The following is a 26524-nucleotide window of genomic DNA, read 5'->3' as shown; positions in this document are numbered from 1 at the left end:
ACTGCTTCTGTAGGAGAGATATGACTCAGGTCCATCAGCTTTATTTACATATAGCAGTTCTGCTCCACAAACAGTTACGTTACACAGCACAAATTCAGGGTGTGCTGTCACTGCCTCACACAGGTTGGCTCTTCCAGCGCTCCCAGACAGTGTCTTATTTACATTATAAGCACTAACTTTTTAGTTTCTGAATTAAAAATAAGTATTATCAGACATTTATATTTATTAGGCACTTTTTTTTTTAATCTCCATTTTCAGTGACCAAATGTCAACAGCAAGTATACTTCGTTAATCAAAGCCTATGTTCAAAAGAAATTCATGCTATACACTAGAGGTTACAAAGCTCACTCTGTTTAGTTCCAACATGTGCAATATACTGCATTAGACCAAAAAGGAAAAACAAATCAGAAAATGTGTTTCTTCTTCTGATTCTCTAACATAACCCACAGTTTCAACCCTGACCCACTGTAGTTCAGTGCTGAAGAGCTGTGGACTAATTCACGGTTAGTGAGCCAAGCAAGAAAATCAATCACTGGATCACAGTAGTACCCTTTATCTGCAAATGAGAAAAAGCCCGGGTTTTGCCCTTTCTTTCCATATACAATAAAATACAAATGGTTACAAAGAATCTCAAAAGAGAAATTGAAATTCATGAATAAATCTAATAACTGAAGATATTACAATTTTAATATATAGATGGATGGGTGAATGAATGAATAAATGGATAGATATTTAACATGCATGTATGTATCTATGAATGTTAGAAAACACAGCTAAGGTTGCCATGCTCAAACTCTGTTTACGACCACAGTCAGGCAAGCTGCATGCCTTTCCTGCTCCCCAGCTCTTTTCCTTGTTTGGGGTCACAAGGCTATTTTTTTGAGAGTAGAGAAAGTGGAGTGAAGGTGAATTTTGAAAATAATATCTTTTTTCAGCCTAATTTGCCACTTTGCCATCTGAAAGAGGCACTAGTGCATGGTCTACAGAAGACAGACTTCTCTAATTTACGGTGGAAGTATTTTTCTCCCTGCACAGGGCAGGTATCATAGGCTATGTTCATAGGGAAGAGAGATCTCAGGTAGCCACAGAAGAGCTATCTCTGTATGACTTCTGCTGAAGTGTTCTCCTGAAATAAGAGCAAATTCCAACACTACAGGCCCAACTGCTGTTTTTTCAGCAAACGTCCCTCCGACGCCAGCTGTGAGCCTGCATAACAACTTCTCTCTGGAACCTTCATCCTCCAAGCACCTAGCAAGCCTTATTTTCCTCGAATGCATTTCAAGGCGTACTCCTCCCTCAAAGTGCACTCCCTGGGCAGCTTCTCCATCAGCCCATTTTTGTAAAGAAATGAAAGTTACTCATCAACTACATATCCGTCTTCCCCCATGTGATATGTCCCACTCTTGTTGAACCCAGCGCCGCCCCCCAGCAGTGAGGGTGCCCCACAGGAGATCAGATGCAAGCATGGCACAAATGAGGGGACTGAAAAAAGCAGCTCTGCCAAACCTGTGCCAGCTTGGGGACTGTAGCACAAACACACATCTCCATACACAGAACCAGCAACATCTAGCTGGGCTTACTAATGCTGTGGGGGAGCCAGCACGGCCAAAGCTGAAGGACACGGAAAGCATCAGCTGTGCTAGGGGCAGCTCAAGGAAGAAAACGGTAAAGCGAGGTGAGAACTGGACCCAGCCAGGCCCAGGACCCACTCAAAGCTGTTTCATGTGAGGCATGTGACTCCAAAAAGTTTGGGAAGTATTAGTTGGAAAAATAAAAAGCAAGCTCACCATTAGGAGTTCAGATGATTAAAACCTTCCAGATGGGACCCATGCACCACTGTTCTCTCTGTCCGATCTCTTGTTACAAAGGACTGAAGCCACAAAAGTTCTCTCAGATCCCACGCATCTATAAGTAAACTAGCTCCTCTTTGAATTCAATTTCAGCAGGTATTAAAATGAAAGGATTTCTCTTTCAGCTCTTCTTAGTATTTTCATCTTATTTTGGAATTTGTCTATCATTTTTATCTTTTGATTCAGAAATGTTAATAAAGATTGATGGCCTCCCTGAGGAAAAACAGGTGAGGAGATAGAGTAAGTTGGATTATATCATCCCAATAAATCTTCCTTTCAAAACAAACACAGCTTTCTCCTCTTGCAAAACACTGCTCTTTAAAGACCGTACTTTGTTTTTTAATAAAGAAAAAAGTCTTTCGACTGTGTTCATGATAAGCAAATGAATATGGCAGCTAACCAAGACGTCAGGTCTGTAGCTTTAGTCACTTATCAGATTAATACACATAAATGAAGGATTCTGTAGTCTTCATTTACAATGGCTGAAGTCACTGGGATTAGATTACACAGTGAGGAAAGGCTGCAGCACAGAGCACAGAGACACGGGGAGGACAGAGGGAGAAAATGAGCAGAAAGGAGCTCCCAAAACACACACACATAAGGACCCCGCTGTCGGCAGCCTCCTTTGAGTGGTGAATGATACAGAGAAATAAAAGAAGAGTTCCAGAAATAGCTTATAAAAATAATTAGTGGCATGAAAAGATCTACAGATGGAAAGAGACTGAAGAGGTCTGATGTGTTTAATTTAGATATAAAGGCACATGAAAGAAGTACACAAAGAAATGAATAGCACAGAGAAAGAACTCTGGGATTCTTTAATCATCCAGCTTTGTAATGCAAGAACAAGTGGGTATTCAGAGAAATGAAACCAATTTCAGAGACTTTCCAGGCAATACACAGGTAATCTGTGGAGCTGCTGGCCACTGAGGCCAAGAACTTAGGAAGAATTTAAGCAAAAATGAAAAAAAAAAAACAACAAACTAAACCAAAACCAAAACCAAACAACAACAAACACACCCTCCTCAATTAATAGTAGGCATGTGCAATGACAACATACAGAGTGACAAAACAATACATAAGAAATGGATGCTTCAAGAGATCTGTCAAAGCCAAGTCTTCCTCCTTTCCTTCTCTATGATAAAGCTTCATGTGTAGGCAGTTGTTACTACTTTTTACTACACTTTGGTTGAGCCATCTGGTACCAGCCATGACTTTTCTCATCAAAACTATTTTCCTGAGTATTTGAGGATTGCCATAAGGCTCACAGTAGAAAGAATACTCTTTATCCCTGCTGAGCCCTCTCCCTGCGCTACCTCAGCCTGCAGCAGCCCAGGTGTGCAAGTGGGGAGACCCAACCACTGTTACAGCAGGAACACTAACATTGCCGTGTGGTTGCCTCCATGGCCTTGGAACACCTCCACAGAAGCACTTCATCCCCGCTTCAGCAGCAGCAAGGCTAAATACAACATCCCAAACTGGCTGCCATCCTCAGGCATTTCCACAACTACTTGAGGGGGTGTGCACGGACACAGCTCCTCAGCTTTTCTCAACAGCTGATAAAATGCAGAAGCCAATGTAGGCCTCCTGCCTTAGGCCACAGCTGTGGAGTGCTCCTCAAGCCGGGGAAGCAATTTAAGAAGCGTCCAAGTGGACATAGGGATGGTGGTCTGGGCTTGTCTCCACAGCTGACAAGAAAACCAAGCTCTCCCCAGGGAAACAGGCAGAGGAGTCAATCCTGCACATCACTGCCTGGGAGCATGGGGCAGAAGCGGCAGCTTTGGTACAACTCAGGCCATATGCAATGGGACAGCTTTTGCCTTCAGAGGGCAGAGAAATGTTAATGGGAATGATCCGGCTTGTTGTAACTGCTCCCTGTGCCCGCTGCTTTTAGTCAGCTCCCTCAGAGAGAGAAAGAAAGAACGAAAAAAAAAACAAAAAAAAAAAACAGAAGTGATTCATGAGGGCGTGAAGCTTTGTCTGCCTGAATAATAAGCTAACGGTTGGCCTTGCCGACAGCCCCGCGTCCTTTTACAATCTCATCACTCTGCGCTTTGTTCTCAGGCCCCCATCAGCTGAGGAAGTTCATCTGTCTCAGCAGTACACTGTAATGATAGCAAGGGTTAAATACCACTTACGCAGAGGTACAAAAGGCCGGTATAATTTTATGTGAGGCCAGACAGCTGGTTTGTATAATTCCAGTTTTCACAGAGTGTTTTCTTTCCAGTGCATCCCCTTAAAAAAACTTTTCCCCATGAGTTAATTCTCTCACTGGAGAACGCCAGCACAGCTCCAATTATCAGTGACACAATCCAAAGCTAAGTTTACTGTCAAACTCAGACCTGGGCTAAGGCTTCAAGAGAAAAACTCTTATAAAAGTCCTCACCACGAAATAATCTAAGGACAAGGTAGAGAGTTTGTTTTGTATTTCCAAAAAAAAAAAAAAAAAAAAACCAAAAAACAAAAAAACAACACATACTGCTCTGTGTTTCTAAGAGTTTCCAGATAAGAACATCTGTTTTTAAATAATCTCAGTGCTGCTTTGGAGTTTCTATAGTGTACAATGACACAATCAGCTGCTTTTTATTAACTTACTTGTTTGTGCAACAGCATTGGTGAATGTTCATCCATTCATCGCTGCACATCAAGCAACTGGGGCAGATCCAGTAGCAGGAGTGTTCAGTGCTTGCCAATTCTGGTACATCAGCACTAACTAGTAGCTGAATCATGCTTGCCTTGCCTGAGCAGGCGCTCATTGAAGACAAATATACACACACAGTGTTGTTTACTGAATCATCTTTCCTCCACATTTTAACAGCTAAGAAGGGATTTAAAAAGATAAGTCAACAGCAAGGCATTCAAGGTGCAGCTGAATTTCCTTCCCCTTACTCCTTCATCTCCAAGATTCTCCCAAATCATGGAAAAATGCCCTTTTCCAGGGATACCCCTGCAACACAAGTACAGGATGGAGCTGATGCATAAGGACTCCTGTAAACAGATTTTATCCTATCATGCACAGCTTTGCAAAGCTTTGAAATACCATCCTAGAAGCTCTTGGGATTTCTGCCAGTGTGAGCTAACAGTCTCTGACTGCCAAAGAGCTGAGGGGAGAGGGCAGAGCAAAGCAGGGTCTCATTTTGGTAACATGCTGTGTGCCCCTCACCTCAGCTCACTACTCAAAGCCTTTGGTACATGACTCTCCTGTTGAAGATGGATGAAAGATACTGGGCGCCACTATCCAATCCACAGGACGACAGGGCAGGAGTAATACTGAGACCTGCTGGTGCAGGGAGTGCCACACCAGCCCTCAAGGACCAAAACTGAACAGTTTCAGCATTTCAACAATGTGCGTGTTATCACAAAAAGGAGAAAGCCCTTTTACCGCCCTCAGTCTGACAGCCTACCACAGGTAAGTGGGGTCTGTCTCCTCTGCAAGTCTTCCTAATGGCTCAGAGTAGTAGAATTGGTGCCTATCCTCTTAGAGGATAAATGAAAAAGCATGGTCCTCGAAGCTTTTCATTATGGCACCTCAAGCTCTTAAATGCTTCAAAGACTGGATTATAGAGGGGTACACAAAAGAACTAGAAAATCCCATGGAGTCCAGTCTGATCTCTGTGACTATATATTGTGTGACTACCCCTTTGACAGCACTATCCTACCTGATCTGATTTTGACTCTTTGCAATGACTGGATGTGAACAAGCTGCTTGGCTGCTGTGAAGATGCTGTGCATGATGGAGTGAGGGGGTGTTTCAGCGAAAGGTAGGTCTCAATTTGTCCTACAGTGCCTGATAATCTTACAAGCACAGATTAAAAGCAGTTTTGAAATGCTTGGAGTAAAGCACTATTGCTGGCCCTGCTGGAAACAAAAGCACCTTGTAATCATGCCACAAACTGAGAAGTTTTATAACAAGCCCTCTCCTTTACCAATCTCCCACTATAAATCCAAGAATGGGGATCTCCACCCTTACTAAAATGAACAAAGCTGTAGATCCGGGTTTAAAAGGTAAGAGGGATCTAATTACACTTTACAAGCCACCTGCAGATCTTGAGTAAACTACTATTTAATTGAATAATTCTTCTGAAATTTTCTTTAAAGAAAAAGAAAGATACTGACTCATTATGGTTTCTTTGATCCTTTCCAACACATGCAGCTAAATGAAGAAAGCAGTTTTCCTTCCCTGGGTCCTCCCCTATTTGTTCCCCACAGTGTCAGCCTGCTCCAGCAGGCAGTCCCCGCTTCTGCCATGACACTGCCTATCCCGCTCACAATCTCTTTTAAAAGAGATGCAGCAATTCTGATTAAACAACACCAGCACTACCAATGAGGTAAGTCTACTGTCATGGGTGGGTAAGCCAAAATTATTTCTAATGTCTACCCATGCACAGCAAAGAACTACCATGTCAAGACACTGTTTGTGACTTCCCCAGCCTCTACTAGCATTTTGGGAAAGGGTTGACTCCTAGTGCACCCTGCTCTGGCCACGTTCACTCAGGAATCCCAGTCCTACTTAATGTTCCCCAAAACATGCTGGAGTATCTCTTTCTCAAGAGACCTCATACTTATATGATCACTTAAATGTTCTTCTGTGAGGAGCAGTATCTACACTGCCTCTATCATGCTTGTGAGCTATGGAGGAAAAGAAAACACTAGTTTAATAATGCACTAAGGTGATGATAGCAAAAGCAAAGCTACAGCTTTCCATAACATTAGAGTTGCTATATTAAGCTTTTAATACTGCAAGAGATTAACAGTGACAGATTCTGTTGTAGACTAGCAAAAGCTATTGCAGTTCTTGCAACTTTCACATTAATCACATTTAAACATGCTGCTAACAGATGGGCATCATGGAGCGCTAGGTCTCTCACAAGCCAATACTAACAAAAAGCATGTCTAGAAGATCTTGTGGCTTCTGCAGTTCAGAGAGATTGTATATGCAAGTGTTTTATTATTGTTTTTGTTGTACATCATCTATGATTACCAGAAAAGCTCAAGTTAAATAGATGACAGACTTCAGCATACCTGAGTGGGAAGGGAAAGGGAGGGCGACACAAAGGATCAAAACAAGACCACCCACACAAAGTTCCTCTAAGTCCATGTTTCACATGCATGGTCATGATTTTTCCACTACACAGGGAAAATCTTAGATTCTGCACTGTAAATATTCCTCTGACACTACTACCCTCAAACTTTTTCCCAAAGCCCAGATGCAAGCCCAAGCTGTGACAAATGAGCTGCCAGACACCAGCCTGGCTGGACAGAGAATGACGATCTGCCCTCCCCTTTCATTAGTGCAGATGTCAAGCTCAGGTGGCCCTTTCTGACTGAGTCTGGGAGAGCACCTGAAGAGAACTGTAGCGTTTGCACTCGGCAGCCAGATAGAACGTATCAGACGTTTATTAAACTTCTCAGCAACGTTTTTTAATTAAACCAAGTCCCAAGGTACAGCCTCATCTTTACATGACTGTAATTAACAAGGACACACTGTCTGTAATGTAAGAAAGCTCAATTTCTATGAGCCAGGGCCTGAAAGAAAGATCAGTAACTGCAAACTTATCCCAAACTAAGGTTAGTCCTCACAGGAAAAGTGTTGCAGTTCTCTGTAACAAGAAATCCTGCTTGCTGAAGGAGGGTGGGAAAATCCCACCTGAGGGTACTGCCTTCATCAGGAAGACCCACACGGTACCTGGAAGCATTTGCCCATGAAGGTCAGAAGCACTCTTACAACCAAAAGAATTCTGTGATTCTATAAAAGACCTTTAAGATCATTGAGCTCAACTGTCAACCTGCCAAGTCTGTCTTCTCTAAACCGTGTCCTTAAGAACCTCATCTACATGCCTTTTAAACACCTCCAGAAAGAATCTCAGCCTCCCAAATTGCTTTCTGTTTACAAAGCAGGTCTGTGTACGTGGGTACCAGTACAGTATTTATCACCACACAACCCAGCTGGTCCTCACTGCTTGTGTGATATCACCTTTGAGAAGAAGGGATGGGCTGTCACCTTGCCACAGGGCAGAGGAACAGAGGCCTGCAGAGCCTGTGGTGGTGTCCACTTCACACCACGACATTTACAGAAGTTAAGGGATTCATACAATCACATGATCCAGAAACTTTCTCTGCTCAACAGTGAGACACAGGTTCACCTTTGAATGGGGTGGATGGTCCCAAAGTTTAGACTGGTAAAACCTGGTGATCTGAATCCCACTAACAACCTTTGCCCAAGCCCCCATGAGAAGCCAGCAGATTAATCCAGGCCCCATAAGCCCTAATTTACCTCCTGGGCCCTCCTCCTCGTCAGCTTCAACCTGCAGATCTGAACATCCTCAACCCACTCAGGAGAGGGACTCAGCACCTGGACGGGTCTGAGTCTCCTCTACACATCTACCAGCCATTTACAGATAGCAGCTGAGTCCACATAAAAGCTACCTGCTGTGTTTTCTCATAAATGAAATGGTGCACACGTGGCCCATTGGCAGAAAAACAAACAGAAAAAAATACTGTAATTCCTGTGCCACTTTCCAAACCATCAGGAGGCCAGACGCCCTGCGGGGCTGGACCCGGGCAGGGTTGCCTCTGAAGGGGGTGAGGTGTCACAGCTACAGCCCAGCAGGAGTTTCTTCCGCACCCCCTGATACAGAGTAGTTGCTCAGGACAGAAAAGATAAACTCCTGTGTGGACAGTTAGATGGCAATTCAATCTTTAAGTGAAGACCTATACTCTAAGGCTTATTCCAAAGGCTGCAGTGGTATCGAAAACATTTGACAGGCTCCATCCTGGCCAAGAACAGCTGCCCATACACAAGTTTCAGCATTACTCAGCCTGTAGCACCCTGCTCTAACACACACCATTGTGCCCATAAGGCACACAAAGGAATTCAGTGCTGCTCCACGATCGGGAACTTCCTTGGAATTGAAAAAGGAGACTCTGGTATCTGAATATCCTCCTGAGGTGGCTCTTCTCACAGCTGCTCCAAGGAAAACATGTACTTTCTTTCTCTCTCTCTATTTTTTTTTTGGCAACCATCTCACCACTACACATACACACCATCCACAGCAACACAGAAAAATGACTACCCTATCTATGATGTTTCTTCAGCAGAACTGGAGAGTGAAGCAGAAGACGGTACTTAGGGACCAGCAGAAAAATAATCTCCTTTTGATGCAGATAGTTCAAGACAAATCTGATCCTCAGATTCAGGCCCACTGGACATACAGACCAGAAGTTATTTTAAACAAGCTACGTTGTGTAGTACAGCTACAGGTGGGAGACATACAATTCACTTGCCATAAATGGCATATGAAAGCAGGAAGGAAAAAGGCTGCAGGACAGGGTTCTGATGTGGTTTCCTGGTCAGTATGAACCAGGTTCCTCAGACCCCAAACTCACAGTCAGAACTGCAGAGCTACATTCCAGTGCCCACAATGTGCTTGGCCAGGACTGCGCTGCCATGGGGCTACCAGGGAGTGGGGTTTCACGTGGCACTCACAACTGACCCCAAAACTCCAAAACACAACAGGAAAAAGGTTGTACAGATTTGAAAGAAATATTCAGGTGGGCTTCCGTAAGCCCTACAAGATTGTAAATTGTTCCTGTAGTACTATCAGGACACAAAGTAGTATAGAGAGGTCTGCCTTATACAGATGAAAAATATTGTTGGTATATAATTTAACATCCTCATACCCAAGGAATATGATCTGAAAGGAAAAACAATAACTACTTTGACACAGCAGATGTATCTTGGATGAAGAAATATCGAAGTATTGGCCAAAGTTTGACTCAGTCAGCTCCAGCATTCAATACTAGAGGACTTAATTATGCCATCCAGAATTTAGCTCCAGGGCCCTGTCCATCTGGCTCACGCCACTAAAATCAAGAAGATACAGAAGAGTAGACTGCAGCAAACAAGGTCAGTATGTGCCAGCTTATGTAGAGACATATTTAACAAGCCCAAGGTTGGACTGTCTCAAAAGGAAACGAAGGCAGGGGAGACATCTCTTTGCAATAATAAACACAATACATTCCTTCAGTGAATCTGCAAACTACACTGTAGACTTGCATCACTTTACCTTTCACTTACCCATCTGTTCTCTTGGAAGAATTGATTTCATGAATTTGGCTGAGGTTTTCTACGTTTTTATTTTATTTTTCAACACTTCCTTTAAAATTGCAGCAACAATTCGTTCAAAAGCAAAGGCTTTATTCTTTTAAGTCTTACAAAACTGCATAATTCCCACATCCCCAGGCAAGATGTACCTCACTTCTGGGGCAGTATCACCCATCCAGTAGAAGAGCTTCCCTCAATACCATCACAACCTCCCAAGTCCAAAGTAATCTTCCACTGTAAGAGGGACAGGAAAAGAAGTGAACTCAACCAAAAGATGCTTTTGGACGAAGACACGAAGTCAAAACAAGGAAAGAACAAGAGACATCAATTAACTTCTATTTTCATCTTTTTTTAATGAGAAGAGTAATATGGAATATTTTCTTCCTTGTTTGACCAGGTTGCTGTTAATGTAGCTGTAAAATTCTCCCCTTTATTAAGCTTTTATAACCTCAGTGACTAATATTACCTTGTACAGTTTTCCCACTGGTCTTCCTCCTTTATCTAGCAAAGTGTTTATGTATATAGATATATTAAAAGGTTTTTCTAGTGACACACAGAATTTTGAGGAAGAAGATGCTATCCAAGCCTCTTCTATTTCAACTATTGTTTATAAAGGTCTGCACAAAATTGGACACACTCATTTATTTTACGGTAACAGAACCCTCTGGTCTCACAGTCCAAGGTGCTGCTTATCAGGTCAGATCCACAACCAAGTGAGAAACAAAATTCCAGAAAGCAAAAAAATAATCACCCCAAGCTGTGATACTTTGCAGCTCCCTCTCATTTCCTTTAATAAATTGCTATTCTGCTGGGTTCTTCAGTACACCACTTAGGAACAAGCAGATAAATGAAAAATACTTCTAATCTACATTAATAATTTGTGTTAAGTTCCACTTGGACAATTTCAAAAATGAATAGCCACATTATAGCTGCCGAAGGGAGCTGTAACCCATTCACTCTTTTACAGACCCAGCACTCCTCAAACAGGGGTGCTCATTTCCATATCGTCCCTATAGGCAGATGATTTTGTCATTGTATCTGATCTAGAATTGCCCTGTAAATTCTGCATGTATTGACAGAGGTGTCTAAAAAGTCTGACAGTGCAAGCTGAGCAAATACCCAGGGTCGTACTTTAAACAGGTGGCCAAGTATCAATGAGAACTCTGAGAACAGGACCAGCCTGCTTCAGCCTCTCCTCCTCTGCCAGACACAAGCAGCCAGCTTCATCTGCAGCCAACCCATGGTCACAGCTGCCTTACCACAGCCCTGCCGGCTCGCTGTGCAGGCTGCACAGCTGGCCAATAACAGATATATTGCTGCCAGGGTAGCCCCATGTCCCAGGTGGTGGCCCAGCCCCACGGCCCTGCCCTGGGCATGTCAGCTGGTCCAGGAGTGAGCAAGAATGAAACTGGAGACATCTGCATGCAGACTAGCATTGCTTTGCCATTTGGGCTTGAAAAGGGACAGAGCTTGTGGGCTCTGGGCAGTGACTCACACCAGCTAATAGCTATGAAAAATTAACAGCAAAAGTTCAGGTGAACCTTCTAGTCTCCATCAGGAGGATTTTGTCCAGAACACAGCTTATCCAACCTCTGCCTGGGCACCAAGGCTAAATCAAGCCTGTGGCAACTGTAACTGAGGACAAAAAATATTGCTGAAGTCAGGACGTAGTGATACTTATTTTAGTCCATTAGCAGAGTAATGACAAGATGATTGCCACAAAATATATTTCAGCTAGAGTGCAATTTGAAAGTAAAGGAACTTAAATCAGTGATTTTAATGTGCTAGGCACAATGAATGCACTTACAACATCTATTAAAAGCAGGTTATGTTTGGGGGGGTTAATTAAATCTTAGCAGGTTATCAGTAGTTTATTAACTGAACAAGACAGCATCACATTAAAGATAATCAATGGAGAATAAACCACAGTCATAAAAATTAATACTGCTCTTTCTCACAATGAGGGGAGTTTGCCATTGCCATTAAGACAGAGGTAAAAATGTAGCTGCATCCCCTGCAAAACCATCACAAAGAGGAGTGAAGGATAGGATGGCTCAAAAGGAAAGTCATTCGAGGCATACATTTCCAAAAAAAAAAAAAGATTAAAATTGAAAAGAAATAATCACTAATTCTAGAGGGGAAAGAGGAATACGAACAAGCAGTTTTGCAAGCAGCGGAACTAATGAAGCCTGTTTTTTTCCTCCAGATTTTATGTCATGCAAAGGACTGATTTTCACATTGAAGAAAATGTGAGCTTCAACTGGAGCACTTCTTTTTTTTAATAGGGTTGAAACATTTATATAGGATTCTTTCCCTGGTGGATTTTCTACTGTCTAATAAAGAACAAGACCTTCTTTCAAATGCAGCTGGAATAGTCTGTTCTCTCCTTTACCTGGCAGCCTCTTTTATGATTTTTACACTGTGGCAATGTAGTTGAAATCATACCTGAATAAAAGACATAAAATTTCTGAATGACTGGTATGAAATACACAAGTGTAACCACCACCTCCTCTGCTATAAACGCACAGAGTGTGCTATTCCTTAATGCTTGTTTCAATAAGAAACCAGGCTAAATATGGTGTTGTCAGAATAATCCATCCTATGGGAAAAACTTAACTTTGTCATGCTGTGTGCAAGGCTTCAGGCAACATGCAGCACAGACCAAGCCTTCAGGTTCCTGCAGCAATACTTATGGTAGCAGAACAGAGCCAATATGGGATGGGAGGTGAGATCTCTTCAGCATGCTGAGATAGGAGCCTCTGCAATGATGTTAACTGCTGGGGTACAGGAAGGCCAGAGGAGCTGTGTTTAGCACAGCTCAAAGCAGCAGAAGCTGTGCTGTGCAGCCAGAAGAGGTTTTTGTATAAGTATAATAAATTCACCTTCCCAAAAACCAAAAAGGTTAAAAAAATTTTTTAAAAAATGCTTGCATTCAAACCTTGGACTGTGCAGAGCTATGTAGCTTCCAGCGTACGCAAAAGTCAGTGGTCAGTCCATGACATATGGTTTTCTTTTTAAGAAATAAATTCTTATATATTTCTTGACTATCCTCCTGTACACAACACTTCACCAGAAACTGCTTCGCTAAAGAAAAGAACATGCCTCTGCCAAGAACTGGCCCTCTTCTTCCTGCAAGTAAATAAACAAACCTTGCCGGGAAAAAAATTGGAGCTGGTTGGTACCTGCTCTTTGGAGCCACTCTGATTTGTGTGATATGTATTTAATCATAATTAATCTCTCATTTCCCTTAAAATCTAATTGCCCTTTATCACATCTCACTAAATACTGAATGCAGAATAACATGCATACCATCTTAGAAAAAGTTTGCCTTTGAGCATCAAAGTGAGTTACTGCTGCCTATCCTGAGCTTCATCATCAATAAGATCTGATTTCTGCAATCATGGGCTGTCACAGACCACCTGAAGAGAACAACCCTTATAGAAACCTTTTTTGGAAAATATTAAAAAAAAAAAAAAAAAAAAAAAGGCAGGCAAAATTGAGCAGGCACAGAGAACCCAGTTGTGCCTTCAAAAAAACTTTGAGAAGGCAGGGGGAAAAGCTGTAGAGGCCTGAAGAAGCTATGCATATTTATAGCACAAACACACCGCCCTATGCTCATTCTCCTTAATCACATGCACACGCTAGCAAGACAGCTCCTCCGAACTTTCTCAGGGACTCGGTCTGAGTGGCTATAGTTCAAACTCCAACTGCCTTGGCAGCTGAAAAGAAAGAGAAAACCACGGTGGCTTTGTAAGAATTACAGTGATCCTATTAAAAAAAAAATATGTCATTCTCTGCTGGGACTTAACGTGGCAGTGCCACGCAGCACTCATTGAGTCTAGCGGTATTTCAAGCACACAGCTCCTGGTGTAATTAAACCACAGGCTTAATTAGGTTCCCATCACTATTGCTTTCTTCCTGCCTTCAGCCAAGAAGGTATAAGAAAAGATTGTCCAATACAGATACTGCAATTTAAAGTCTTGAGTTAAGAACACAGTGGGTGTATATCTACTACAAAATCTACCCTAAAAACATGCCAGTTGTTAAACTAAGCAGTGCATTTGAAGCAGTTACATATAATGAGAATGTAAATGGAAAGTATTCTAGGGAGATATTTCAGCTAAAAACAGCACACGCTGTATGCTATCTTTTATTTTAATCATGCTCTAAGCCCTGCCTTTTTGAACTTTTTATAAATTCTGCTATCTCCCTTTGCAGTTACTTACATATTGGTATATAAATTCAAAGACGAGAAGCAATTAGGAATGAAGCAAAGACTCCCTCTCTTGATGCTAATACATCAAAGAAAGTGAAAAAACCTTCCCCCTGCATACACACTGAGTAACACAGAGAGTTTCTGCTCTTCACAGCCTAATAGCTCAAGTAGTTCCAATCGAGAGTCTGATGTCAGCCTCCGATTACATGGAGATATCAAGTGATTGGAAAGAGCAGCTTTTGAAAATACTAGCTCTCTGACTCAGAAGACCACACAGCCCTGCAACAATGCTTTTAAAATGCATGTGTGTATTATTCCCATCAGCTGGTCATACTTTTTTTCTCCACTTTGGGCATCATAACATTGCTTTTAAGAGTTCCCTGGGGGTCTCTGCTTGATTTGGGTACAACATATCTAGGCAGGTGTGAAGGAAATATGTCAGATTACGGGCTTTTTTGAAGAGCCAGCACTCCCCTACACTCCATCTCTTTTTCTATCCAGTTTGGAGAGAGGAAGAGCCAGGTGCTGCCTTTAAAGAGCCACGCCGAAGAACCTTGCCTTTGCTAGAATGGACAAGGAGAGGCTGGGACCAGCTTACGCCAGGCAGCAGTAAGAGCTGGCTGCCCCTCTTTTCTCCTCACCTTTGCATATCTCTACCAGACCAGCCACAATCTGATCCTTGAAACTGAAGCCACAGAACAAACAGGTAAACCTACATCAGGAATGTCAACAAGACCTGAATCTGCTGATCCAGAAGAGCAGTTGAGTGGCACCGTTGCACTGGGTATTTCTATGTGCTTCCTGAAAGTTCTTCCCTCAGTCCAAGAACATTTGAAAACTACGCAAGAGTGTTTTGGAAACACTCCAGGTCTTTAATCTTTCACAAAGGGAAACTACCATCTTTTATGCATCTGAATCAACAGGTGAATGACTTCCGCGTGCCCTCAGTAAGTTTTCAGAGTCCGTTTATTTCTTAATCTCCACATCTCTCCTGTATCAGCAGGGGAACTAACCAAAAGTAGAAATTACTCCATTGATTTCACTGGAAAACTCACCTTATGTTTCTGTATGAACACATACATCAAATTATAAAGGTTTTTTAAATAGAAGCGTGGAGTTTCAAATGGGCTGTTGGATATATTTGTTAAACTATCCGATCCATAGTAAGTCTAAGTCTCTTACGGGCCTGATTCTATCTTCTCTGCAATTTTACTCCTGCATAAAGAAGACCTCATTGGTCCTAAATGAGTTAAGCCATCTCCACCAGGATTTCTAATAAACCCACTGGAGACCCTTGCTTGGCTCTGGAGTATGAACAAGGAAGAAGTTCCACTAATGATTATGATGAGATTACGCAGCTATATAGCTGCAGTGAGGTGGGAACTCAGCTTTGAATATGTTTGGATATCGGGCCTTTTGACTGGCAGGCTCTCCATCTAGCAACAAAATGCCCAAGCAGTTCAAACCTGTTACATCAGTTTAAGTACCAGTCGTGGGATGAAAAGCAAGACACTATAGAATGGCAAAGGTCTTCTATACTATTAATATACCAATGCAAGGCCAAGTAAATGAGATTCAGCAAAATTTCTGAAGATTTACATCTATATAGCAGGGAGTGGCTTCAGAGGAAAATCACAGCTGTCTGCTATTCATCTGTTATCAGGCTGTGCCAGATAAAGGCCAGGGAGTCTACCTGAGGACTGGGCTCTCAGAGCCTTTCCACCAAAAGTCTCACTGACCTCTGCAGGACAAAGGATTTTACACACTGCTTTTATCTGCAAAGAGGCTGGAGTCTGCTTTCCACAAGCCAATGTGACTGAAGATGACAACTTCCAAAGCATCACACCCCTGCCAAAGCCACCTCACAAATTCCTTCCTGTTACCCTCTATCACATACTAAATGGATGAGAAAAAAATATCTCAGGCCCAGCCTCTGAATGGTCCCATTCTTGTGTAGAAGGTCTTCTTTTGCTATTCTGTAAACAAAGATAAGGAATCTTTCTCCTAAGTGACAGTACTCTTATCTAATGGTGCTCTAGCTAATGTTGCGGTAAGGTATGGGATCCTTACGTGAGCAGGTTTTTCTTCCTCTGTTCCTTTGTTGTTCTGACAGCAGTAAAGGTAAGCAGGAAAGCGGATGCTTTGGGCCTCTTGCTCCTTTCGACTCTGCTAACTGGCCATCAACCCTCTGCATTCAGAAGAAGCTGAGCACTGATGAAGTTCTCCAACTTTCCCACACCCACAACTTGGGTTATTTGCATTCAAGAACAAACTACAGTCAAGTGCACCAGAGAGGCGAGTTCTCTAACATTAACAGGTACACAGCAACCAGCACAACCCCCCAAAAAACGCAGCTAGCACGTAAAGCCAAAAGCCTTTCCTTCTTTTCCAAAATGACAAGTGAAGAGGATGTGTCATTTCATTTGGGCAGGTGCAGGACACAAAGATGAGGGTGATGAATTACTACATCCAGCATACAACTGCCTTTCTTCTGGTTTTATTCTGCACTCAACAAGGCTTTGCCAATTAATAGGATTTCAATGTACAAAGATAGCTCTGAATACACCCTTGTGCCTCATGTCCCCTGGGTTACATTAGTGTGTACCTCTAAAACTTTAACTACACTTACAGTTGGATATGCTTATACACTATAAAGCACTATAATACAGAATTAAAGGAAGCTAGAAATCTGTTCTTATTTGTCTCCAGCAGTATTCAAAATATTTTTATGTAAATATATCCAACCCATGGAAGTTTACAGTTGTGCCTCAGTGCAACAGAAAAACCATACAATGAATATGGAACTTTAAATTCTTGAAGATTTTGTGAAGCTGGGATAAAGTGCTCACTTATCTACTCAACTTCCACTTGCTTCTTTTTTCTTTCAATATGGCACTGAGACTCCCAAGGTCTTATGTACCTGCCTGAAGATCACTGCTCACCAACAGCCTGGGATGTCCTTACAATGCAGCTGTATCCTGACATGGAAGCATTAAGGTTTCTACATTCCATTTCAGCAGGGATTGAGCCTTCAGCATACTAAATCAAGAAGGAGAGTAATTATCTGATGAGCTTTGGGTCCAACATATTTTTTGTAAAAATTACAGGATTGTGGCAGAAGGCACATAAAAACCTTACAATGGATTAAACATTTCCCTGTGGTGCTCAAAACCCAAACAGAAGGGCATTATATCAGGGTGAAAAAAAAAAAAAAAAAAAAAAAAAAAAGGCACCACCACACCGCACTCCCTAAAACTCTAAACCAGACAAAATCAAAACAAAACCACCTAAAAAGTACGATGAAAGAGACTAAAAGCAAAAGTGAAACTAGCCAGGCTGTTCTCAGTAACATACTTCAAACAAACAGAATAAATTAATGCAGAGCTTAAAATGATAACGAACCTGTTCACAGCTGTCTTTTTTATCTCAATACTGACACTTTAGGAAAGAAGAGAAACCTACAGGGGAGCTCACTGCAGAGATCTGGGGGCCTCTGAAGAGCCGAGTAACCTGGGAGATCCCCACACTTCTGAGCGGCTGTATCACTGACTGCAAGCACGGAGGAAAATCAGGAATGGAAAAGTGGAGCAATGAAGATATAGCAGGCAACCTCTGGAAACGATACAGCATTTAGAAAGACTGGCTACTGGTAACACATTGATGCTTTCAGAAAAAAAAAAAAAAAAGCCTGGAATGTGTGGAATTCTCCGGGATGCCAGGGTGCAAAGAGGATCTCGTTAAATAGGGCTTTCAAAATCTGCTGCCCGGTCATTGGTGATTATTCAGAAAGCAAGATGGCTTACATCACCAGTTTCTGAAAAGTACAATATTCCACTTAGACTGCCAGATCTGTAGTCCCCTAGACTGAGAAATCATCTTTCCAAATAATAGCAGAGGCACCGAGACCCGAGTCTACACACAAATCCAGCACTTCTCCTACACTTCTGTACTACCAAGATAATCAAGCATCTAATAATAAAACTGGGCAGTACCACACTGCTCAGTTCTCCTGCAGGCAATAAGCAAACCCTAAGCAACTGCCAGACTGACAACAATCATGTTATTCCCACATGGCTCTGCTTTAGAAGCAGACCCTGGAGCTGCTCATGATGAAAAGCAGTAAAGTACTTGGAGTGGCAGAAGGGCAAAGTAGTTAGTTTAGGAGCTGAGTAGGAAAACATTTCTCACCCTTGTTTCTCTTCCAGTCAGAGGGTGGGGAAGGATTCATATTTGCAAGATGCTAGCTGGCCAGAGGCTTATAAGAAAGATGAAAGGACAAGCAGCATCTGGAAAGGCAGAGGCGAGAGACCTTGAGTTTTTGAAGATGACCTGCTTGTGACTGCCCGGAATCAATCCTTTATTGTGCCTAACAAGATTTTTCGAATCACACTTTCTGAACAGTGCCAAAAACAAAAGAGCAACACATAGGTAAATATCCTCACCAGTAGCTCAGCAGAGGAGCTTAAGTACTTTCGTGAAGCAAAGCATACACAGTCTTGCAAATGTTCACCAATTCAATAGCAACAAAGTTGAGAATGTTAATGCCTCATGAAAATGACAGCAGTAATGATAAGCATTACTGGAAAAATTTCAATTTTCTGTTAATATTCCCGGAGCCAACATAGATGTTTTATTCTAATGCAACAACATATAACTTTCAATATAAAATATAACATGCTAAACTGTACAGTATGCTATTTTCAAGAAAGCTCCTTTCCTGCTCCCCTTCCCCTCGGTATCATCTCTGCGATTGCCAAGGAATAGCATTCTGACCAAGGAATGGAGGTAGGGACGCCTTACTAACCACTGGCTCCAGTAGTTCCTGAGATGGCATTAGCCCATTATTTCCTTTTCCTCACCCAGCCTGTGCCTTCACAAGGGAATCTCAGAATCCAGCTGCCTTATGAGGCACAGAGAAAAAGGCCTTCCAATGTCACAGCTCAGTATCTAGGGCATGTCTGGTAGCATTATTCTCAAATCGCTGTGCTGCACTTGGTGTTAGAACATCAAGAATATCCCACTGTGGCAAGGTAGCCTAGTAGTTTTAAACTGAGTCCTTAAAAAGCATGTTCTTGGGCTGCACTGTTGTGGACCTAACATACTGTACACAGCATCTCGGTCAATGTGCCAAGCTGCCCAGCACCTCCAGACTCCTGACATGTAACAAGCTCTATGTGACCATTTCAGTCATACCATGGGTGCAGTGGCTGCATACCGGTCACCAACCCGTTCCTTGTAGTGCAAGTCCAAAACTCCAGCCAGTTCTGAGTTATTCTCAGATGTGTCATTTGGGCTGGACAGCCAAAAGACAGCCCAGAGGCCACCTCATCATGCTGATGTTTGCCAGAGGAGGTAGAAGTCAGTATGCCTTAGTGTGATGCTGGTAAGCTCCTGGGCAGACCTGTGACCACCTGCAATTGTTCTTTGGTTTCAAAAGAACAACTGGGTGCAGTGCTTTGAGCGCAACACAGTTAGGAGTTAATTTTGTAGGCACTTCATGCTTAAAACAAACATTAGCATAGTCTTACTGAAAGTAATAATAAAGGAGAAGGTGTCAGCCCATAAAGGAGACAGCATGCTATGATTATATACTACAACAAGGATGGGCAGTTTACTGCCATGCAGTTTTATCTGGCCCTTGGAACAGTGAGCAGTCTGGAAGCCAAAGGGAGGTGTTGCTGTGGACATGTATGGATTTGGGGGATGTGAGGAGATGTGCAGAATGGTGCACAGGTCCAGGTCTCAGCTGAGACATTCAGACATAGAGCTATGTAAATGCAGCTGTGCTGGTCCAACACTGGATGGGGAATAAAAGCAGCCGGAGCATGCAAAGAAGTTGTCTGCTCACACACATTGGGTCGGTATGGAGACTTTAAAGCACATAATGCAGAGCACTGCATGGAGAGAAGTGATGAGGACTGGGCGATGTGCCTGTGAGTAGCTGTGTAGCTGGAAGAGAGACACAGGCCTATGGGAGGATGGATAGTGGCAAAGCCCAGCACTGTGGAAGAGCCCTTGGCTGGCCAGACTGAGGGACATCCACAGCTCTATCAGTGCCACTCTGCTGTACATTATACAGGAGGGAGGAGGAACAGCAGGCAGACACGGGGAAGATCATGATCAAAAGTCTCTCCCATCCTAAAGAAAGAAGGATTTAAAAGAAAACAGAAGAGCACCAAAGAAGCGGATTCTGCATTTAACATCACAGGGGGAAAGCCAGACTCTCTAATTAAGTGCATGACATAATTGTGCTGCAGTATCGAGGTTTTGCACTGTGATTTGAAAACAAGCTGCATTTGCACAATCCAGAAAGAAAAAAAGCCATACAGATTAGAAAGGCTAAGCTCTGCTCTCACTTACATTAGCGTATACCCACAGTTAGTTACTCAGCTCAAAAGACTTACAGATGAGAATGTGATACAAGGAGTTTCATTTCCTCAGACAGTTCCCTCACTACATTGGCCAAGCTTGCTTCTCACCACAGTTTCCAATCACAGCCCAGCACTCTGCTCTGATTGCACGCTCGTCCTGAAATCACAGAAAGCCTCCCTCAGTCTGATCTACGATTGATGTGTATTAATATATCACCAGCAAAGTCACTCTATAGCTGCCGAAGATCTAGTTTAAATACTGCTGAATACTTAGGCTTGATTCTGTTAATCAGTACAGCTTCACTGATCCTAAAAGAGTTACTTATATTTCCACACCCCTCCAAAGGGGAGAAAACCCAGAGCACAATTTTTTAAATGGCACATTCATTAAAAATACCTACAAGAGGGCATGTTCTCATCTACCCCAGTGTAAACTTACTTCACTGTGCTTACTGAAGGTACTTGAGATCTAGAGGGGAACAGCAGAAGGCAAAAACTAAGCCAAACTCCCCCTGGAAGCTATCACTTTTCCTAAACCAGATATTAAGAGGACAGGATCAACACCAACCTCTGTTATTCTAGAATTCCAATCCACAGCCCTACCTATCAAAAAAATACATATTCGCAAGCGCTCAGGAAACATATGCGCCAGTGAGAGTACAAAATCATTACAATGCTGTGAACAGGAGACATATTCAGCAGAAATCAGCAGCTGTTAGGACTACGGAGCCTGTCACCGCTGTTACAGTTCGGGTGAAGAAGAAGCAGGATTCAAGCACTTACTGCTCATAACACAAATCGTATATTGCCTTGATCTTTTTCTTCCCTCCCCTCTCCGCCCCCCCGCCGGCTCTTCAGGGCCACTCTTTAAACAGAAAGAAGTCATTAACCAAACTTCCTTATTTTATGGCCCTGAAAGTTGGTTAACGACGAAGCAGCTTTATTATTTCTACTTAAGAGCTTAAAATTTCGATCAGGAAGTCAGTGACACTTCTAAGGGGACGACAAACCCATCCGGGAAGGGGGACAGGCAGGCAAAGGGAGAAAACCCATAGATGCCCGGGGACGGGGGATCATGTCTATCCCCACCATCCTCCGGGTCGCCGCAGACAGACCCCGGCCTCCTTCACGGCCAAACCCTCGGCTGCAGAAGATGCGCCCCGAGAGCCTCGCCAGGCAGCTCCTTACGTAAGGCACAAACCACTGACATCATCCCTCCTGCCGGCATCACCGCGGCGCCCACCGACCCGACCCGCGGTCCCCCGGCACAGCACGGTCCCTTCCCACCCTGCCGCCGGGGCACCTTTCCCACCGGCTCCTACCCCAAACTTTGCACGGCGGGTTACCGGGGTGTGGCTTCCCCCGCCGGGCACCCCGGTCCGGCCCATCCCGCGGTACTTACGCACTGCCTCCTGCTTGGGGTCGAGGCCGCGCACAGCGCCCTGGAGACCGGCGATGCGACCGTGCAGCGCCCGGACGCGGCGGTGGGTGCCCTGGATGTCAGCCTCGACCTCCTGGAAGAGGGTGCAGGCATGCCGGGCCACGTCGGAGAGCTGCCGGAGGATCCGCGAAAGGGCCACGTTGCTGACCGAGCAGAGGTCCAGCACCATCAGCACCGCCGCCGCCTCCTTCTCCCCGCCGCCGGCCGCCTCCGAGCCCTCGCCCGCCGTTCCCGGCTCCTCCGGCGGCGGGTCCCGCAGCGGCGGCTCCGCGCCCCAGCTCTCCTCCAACACGGAGGCGGCGGGTTGCCGCCGGCACAGCCGCTGCGGCTCTACGGTCCGCTTGGCGAAGGGCATGGCTGAACCCTCGGTCGGGGCTCTCCCGGGCTCCCGCGGGCACTAGCGGGGATCGCTGCCCTCCTCCTCCTCCTCCTCCTCCTCCTCCTCCTCGCCGCCGCTCCTTGCCCCACCGCCGTCACTCGCGGGCAGCCGCCGGCGGGCGGCTCATCGCGTCGCTCTCCCACCCCGCGGGGCTCCTGGGCTGCGGAGCGGCCGCCGCGCCGCCGAGCATCCGCCGCTGCTGCTGCTGCCGCTGCCGCCGCGGGCAGCCGGGGCGCATCCGCGCCGCCTCGCTCGCTCGCACGCCGTCCCGCTCCGGCGGCGGGTGTGAAGGGGCGGCCCGAAAACCCGGAGAGAGGAATCCCGCGGCCGCGAGGAGGAGCGATCCGCGGAACCTCCCGCCCGGGAGAGAGAGCGGTGGGGCGGGGGCCGGGGACCGGGGCGGTGCTGAGCGGCCGCCGCCGCGGGGAGGCGCTGCAGGGTCCGCCGCGCCGCACCGGCGGGGGAGCCGCGGCCCCGGGCTGCGGGGAGGCCCCGGGGGACCCTGGCAGATGGGGGCCGCTGCTCCGGGCAGACCTCGGCCCGGCCGCGGCGACTCTTTTCCTCTGCCCCTCCCGCTCTGCCCCAGCCTGTCTCCCCTCCGGCGGGGGCACTGCTCAGGTGCGAAGAAGATGGAAAAGATGCAGAGAGGGGCAAACGAACCCAAATCGGCAAGGCCTGACCACTGCAGGAGGCTGGTGCCTGGCCGCCACTGTCACCTCTCAGGGCACTGCAGTGGATACAGCACCCTCCGAAGTCAAGTGGATGCACTTGGGCACCCAGATTCTTAGAAGGTGTTGGCAAAATCTGGGTTCTAGTCAGACAAGGAGCACTGTTTCAGATGCAGGACAGCTGAGCTTGCTCACATGCAGTCCTGAAAACTGAACGTGCCTAATGAGGAGGCATGAAATCTGAATGTAAACTGTAAATTATTGGTGGTAAATATGCAGAGCAGATACCACAGAAAGAGCTACCGTAAAAGGAGAGCCAAGTGGCTGCAAATGCAGGCCTTCCACAGCGAGGAAACATTAGCTTAAGTTTGCCCACTTGACCTTGACTTGTCATCTTTGCACACATGTGTTGCGATACAGTCTGTCATTACATGACCACATACAGTCAGCTTTCAATTACCTCTGGTCAAATAATCTAAGTTGCAGATATCTGTGCTGGAGAGAGTGTTGCTTCCAACCTGGTGATAGATGCACCCTGGGCTCTGTGGGCACAGCGACCTCCTCCTGGGACAAGCTTAGATCTGGAGGGTGGATATGGTTCCTTTTGCGGAGCTGGAAGTCTGAGCTGACAAATTTTGCTGGCCCCGCTGCTGGCTTTTTGGAAAGGACAGTTCATGTGCCTCCATGCTATGCCTCTGGGAAGGGGAACACACCACCCCACAGAGCTAGCATGAGTCTTAACTCAAGTTTCTAACTTGACTTGAAATGGGCAGTCCTGGCCTTGTGCTCAGAGGGAGAGGAGGGCACAGAGCCTGCACTGCCTGCCCCAGTCTCAGTGCCACCTCTCCACACCTCCTGGAGAGGCTGAGGTTTGAGCCAGTGGGACTGGGGCAGGGACGTGAGAACTGTCACAGATCCAGGGGCAGTGCTCCAGCAGCACTAGCAAGACTTCTTGGACCAGAGTGGAGCTGCTTTTAAAATCACTGGGGCATTTGTACCCCATACTCCTCAGTTTCTTCTGCAGCAGGGTGTCTTTTAGCCCTGGTAATGGAGCACAGACTGTACTGCTCTTCCCACCTGTGGGAGTCATGGCACATTATTTATAAGCAGCTGAAAGGTATTTTACTATTACGCTTGAGGTTCATAAAGGAGGAGAGTGTGGTTAAGTTTTGATGCTACAGAAAGAGAGCAGCAGTTGTCCACACAGGTGAGGGATCAAGATAAATGGACCACGTGAGTCAAACCTGTTGGAAACAGCATTATAGCACTCCTCAGGCAGGGGCAGGAACTGCCTCTAGGAAAGCATCTCAGACACTCGTCCTACCTCTCCCTTGGGCACCACACTGAGCCACTGGACTGGGCCATTCACAACAAGTAAAAGCTGCAAGAGGCAGGATTTTAGACTGTGCCTTACCACAGCCTTCTGTTTGCATGTAATGTCCGACCAGCTCGGGTAGGACAGGAACTGTGCAGCTCTCTTCCTTCCCTTGAAAACAATGCTTTGGTTCTTGCAGGGTATCCCTATTCGTCCTCAGCAAAGCTACCAGGAGCCAAGACTTGCTCTGCTTTTACTTTTCCGACTTTGTTACTACACATTACCATAGGCTCCATGGTCTCTCTCCATCCCAGTCTTGGAGAGGTGCAGCTCACCTTGAAGACACTACTAGTACCATGAGAACTGCGTGATTTCTGTATATAGCAGCACAAAATGCACGCAGTGCAAATCCACGCATGAGTGGACTTGTTTAATGGAGGCAGGTCTTGCCAAGTCTGTGCATCTCCACCATACGGAGGATATCTTCATTTTAAAGGCCTCATTGCATTTTTGTCCTGCCCTCCATGAGTGCAGATGTTGCCATTTTTCTTAGTCTTTAATTGCAAACAGAACAGACTCCATACATAGCTTCTACCAGGCAGGTAGAGATGACATCTCAGTTTCCTTGGTCAGAATACAGCTCCTATCATCGCAGGTGCCAGAGGGTCGGGTAATGCCTTGCCCCAGTCACACACCTACTGTATTTTTCCCATCAGTAACACTGGGTGGTGCAAAAACAAATGCAGCAGCTTCTCGGCAGCCCATGGGGTTGCTCTTGGTGTGTCAGTTCAACAGCAGATATAGTAAGTGGGAACAGTCCCAAAGGTTAAACTCAGCCTCAGGGGATGAGTGTCTGGAGGCTCTCTCTGTAGCTGAAGGAGAGGAAAAAAATTCCATGTGGGATTTTGCATGCTTAGAGTTGGGCCTCAGCTCTGAAGTGCCCCTCAAAGGGGCCTGTCCCTACACACTGACTGTAGGGGCAGCCCAGGGAGGATAACTTCCCTGGGCTGAAGTTAAACCTCGAGAGTATTCCCCAGGGTATTAATTTGTGAATGCGTCAGCCTTGACCAACCTTCCGCATCAGCAGATTTCAAGAAGCACTTACAGATCTCAGAGATTAAGACATGTCAGAAAATATATCAGTCATGAGCGGAATATGTGAAACAGTTCCTTATGTACTTATTTATGGCAGGAAAAGCCTCCTACTGGACTGTACTTCTTTCTCACATGTGCATGAGCCTTGGTTGCCATTAATTTAGGTTGGGATGCTGCTATGCATGGCATTGGCTCTCACCCATGGCAATGAAAGACTGCACAACAGTTTGCTTGAGAGACACATAAAATATGGGGGTGGAACAGTGGGCAAAAAGTGTAGAAGGAAGGTCCTACTTGACCTCTCACCAGTGCTGCTGCTGGCAGGCACCTGCTCATAACCCACAACAGCTGCTGTGCAGGTTCCCAGCCCCACACCCCAGCTGTACTCATCCCCTGGCATGCATTTGCTGCTGATATCCTTGCTGAGGTAGGATTTTACAACACCACCAGCTAGGGGATATTCAAGCTGATGAAGACAGAGGGCAGGACCATTGGCAGATGAGAAGGAATCTGTTTTCCTGCTGCAGCAAGCCACAGGAAACAGGGAATTGGGATTAGGCAATCTCACCAAATTTGGGAGGGCTACTCTGGCCTGCTGCAGTATGTCTTGTTCTGCAGAGCCAGAAAGGGAGGAGAGGCTGATTAGTGCTGTAGGCTATTGTCATTTCCTCCCCACAGCAGTCAGGAGGATGCCTTTAGGCGTCATATTAATGAAGTTGTGGCCTTTCGACCATAATGTGGCATCTGTCATCACTGATGCTAGCCGCACCACCCCCTCTCCCCCCCCGCCCCAAAGTATATCACTTACTTATTCTCAGCAAAGATGTCACACACAGAACATTGCCAAACCTGTACCCACTTAGGCTAGCTAAAAGTATTCTTGTTTGGAAACTCCCTTCAAGGTTCAGCTGCAATTCTGCACTTAAACCTGACAGTGACACATTCATTGATCACACCAAGACCACATTAAAGGTAAAAGTCCATAAGGCAGGAAGGTAGCACAGCCAGGGCCACCGTCTGTGACTCTGGATCTGCTCATTTCAGATTCTCAGCCCTGCCAGTTTGTTTCAGCAGGAACATGTTAAAAC

General features: G+C 45.2%; 1 protein-coding gene across 1 annotated transcript in view; it reads right to left on the bottom strand.

Moving 5' to 3' along the window:
* The window catches only part of NHS (NHS actin remodeling regulator), a gene marked incomplete at its 5' end in the record, with an annotated part of 259114 nt that extends 236780 nt beyond the window's left edge, over nt 1-22334 (bottom strand). Inside the window, one exon of the mRNA XM_082063690.1 lies at nt 21941-22334. Coding sequence (XP_081919816.1) covers nt 21941-22334 — 394 coding nt within the window. The remainder of the gene's footprint in view (nt 1-21940) is intronic.
* Nucleotides 22335-26524: the final 4190 nt, after the last annotated feature.

This window comes from Streptopelia decaocto (assembly GCF_964273445.1).
Source record: "Streptopelia decaocto genome assembly, chromosome: 1".
NCBI classification, from domain to species: domain Eukaryota; kingdom Metazoa; phylum Chordata; class Aves; order Columbiformes; family Columbidae; genus Streptopelia; species Streptopelia decaocto.
Note: the sequence above shows the minus strand (reverse complement) of the source record. Positions and strands in the feature narration are given on the sequence as shown.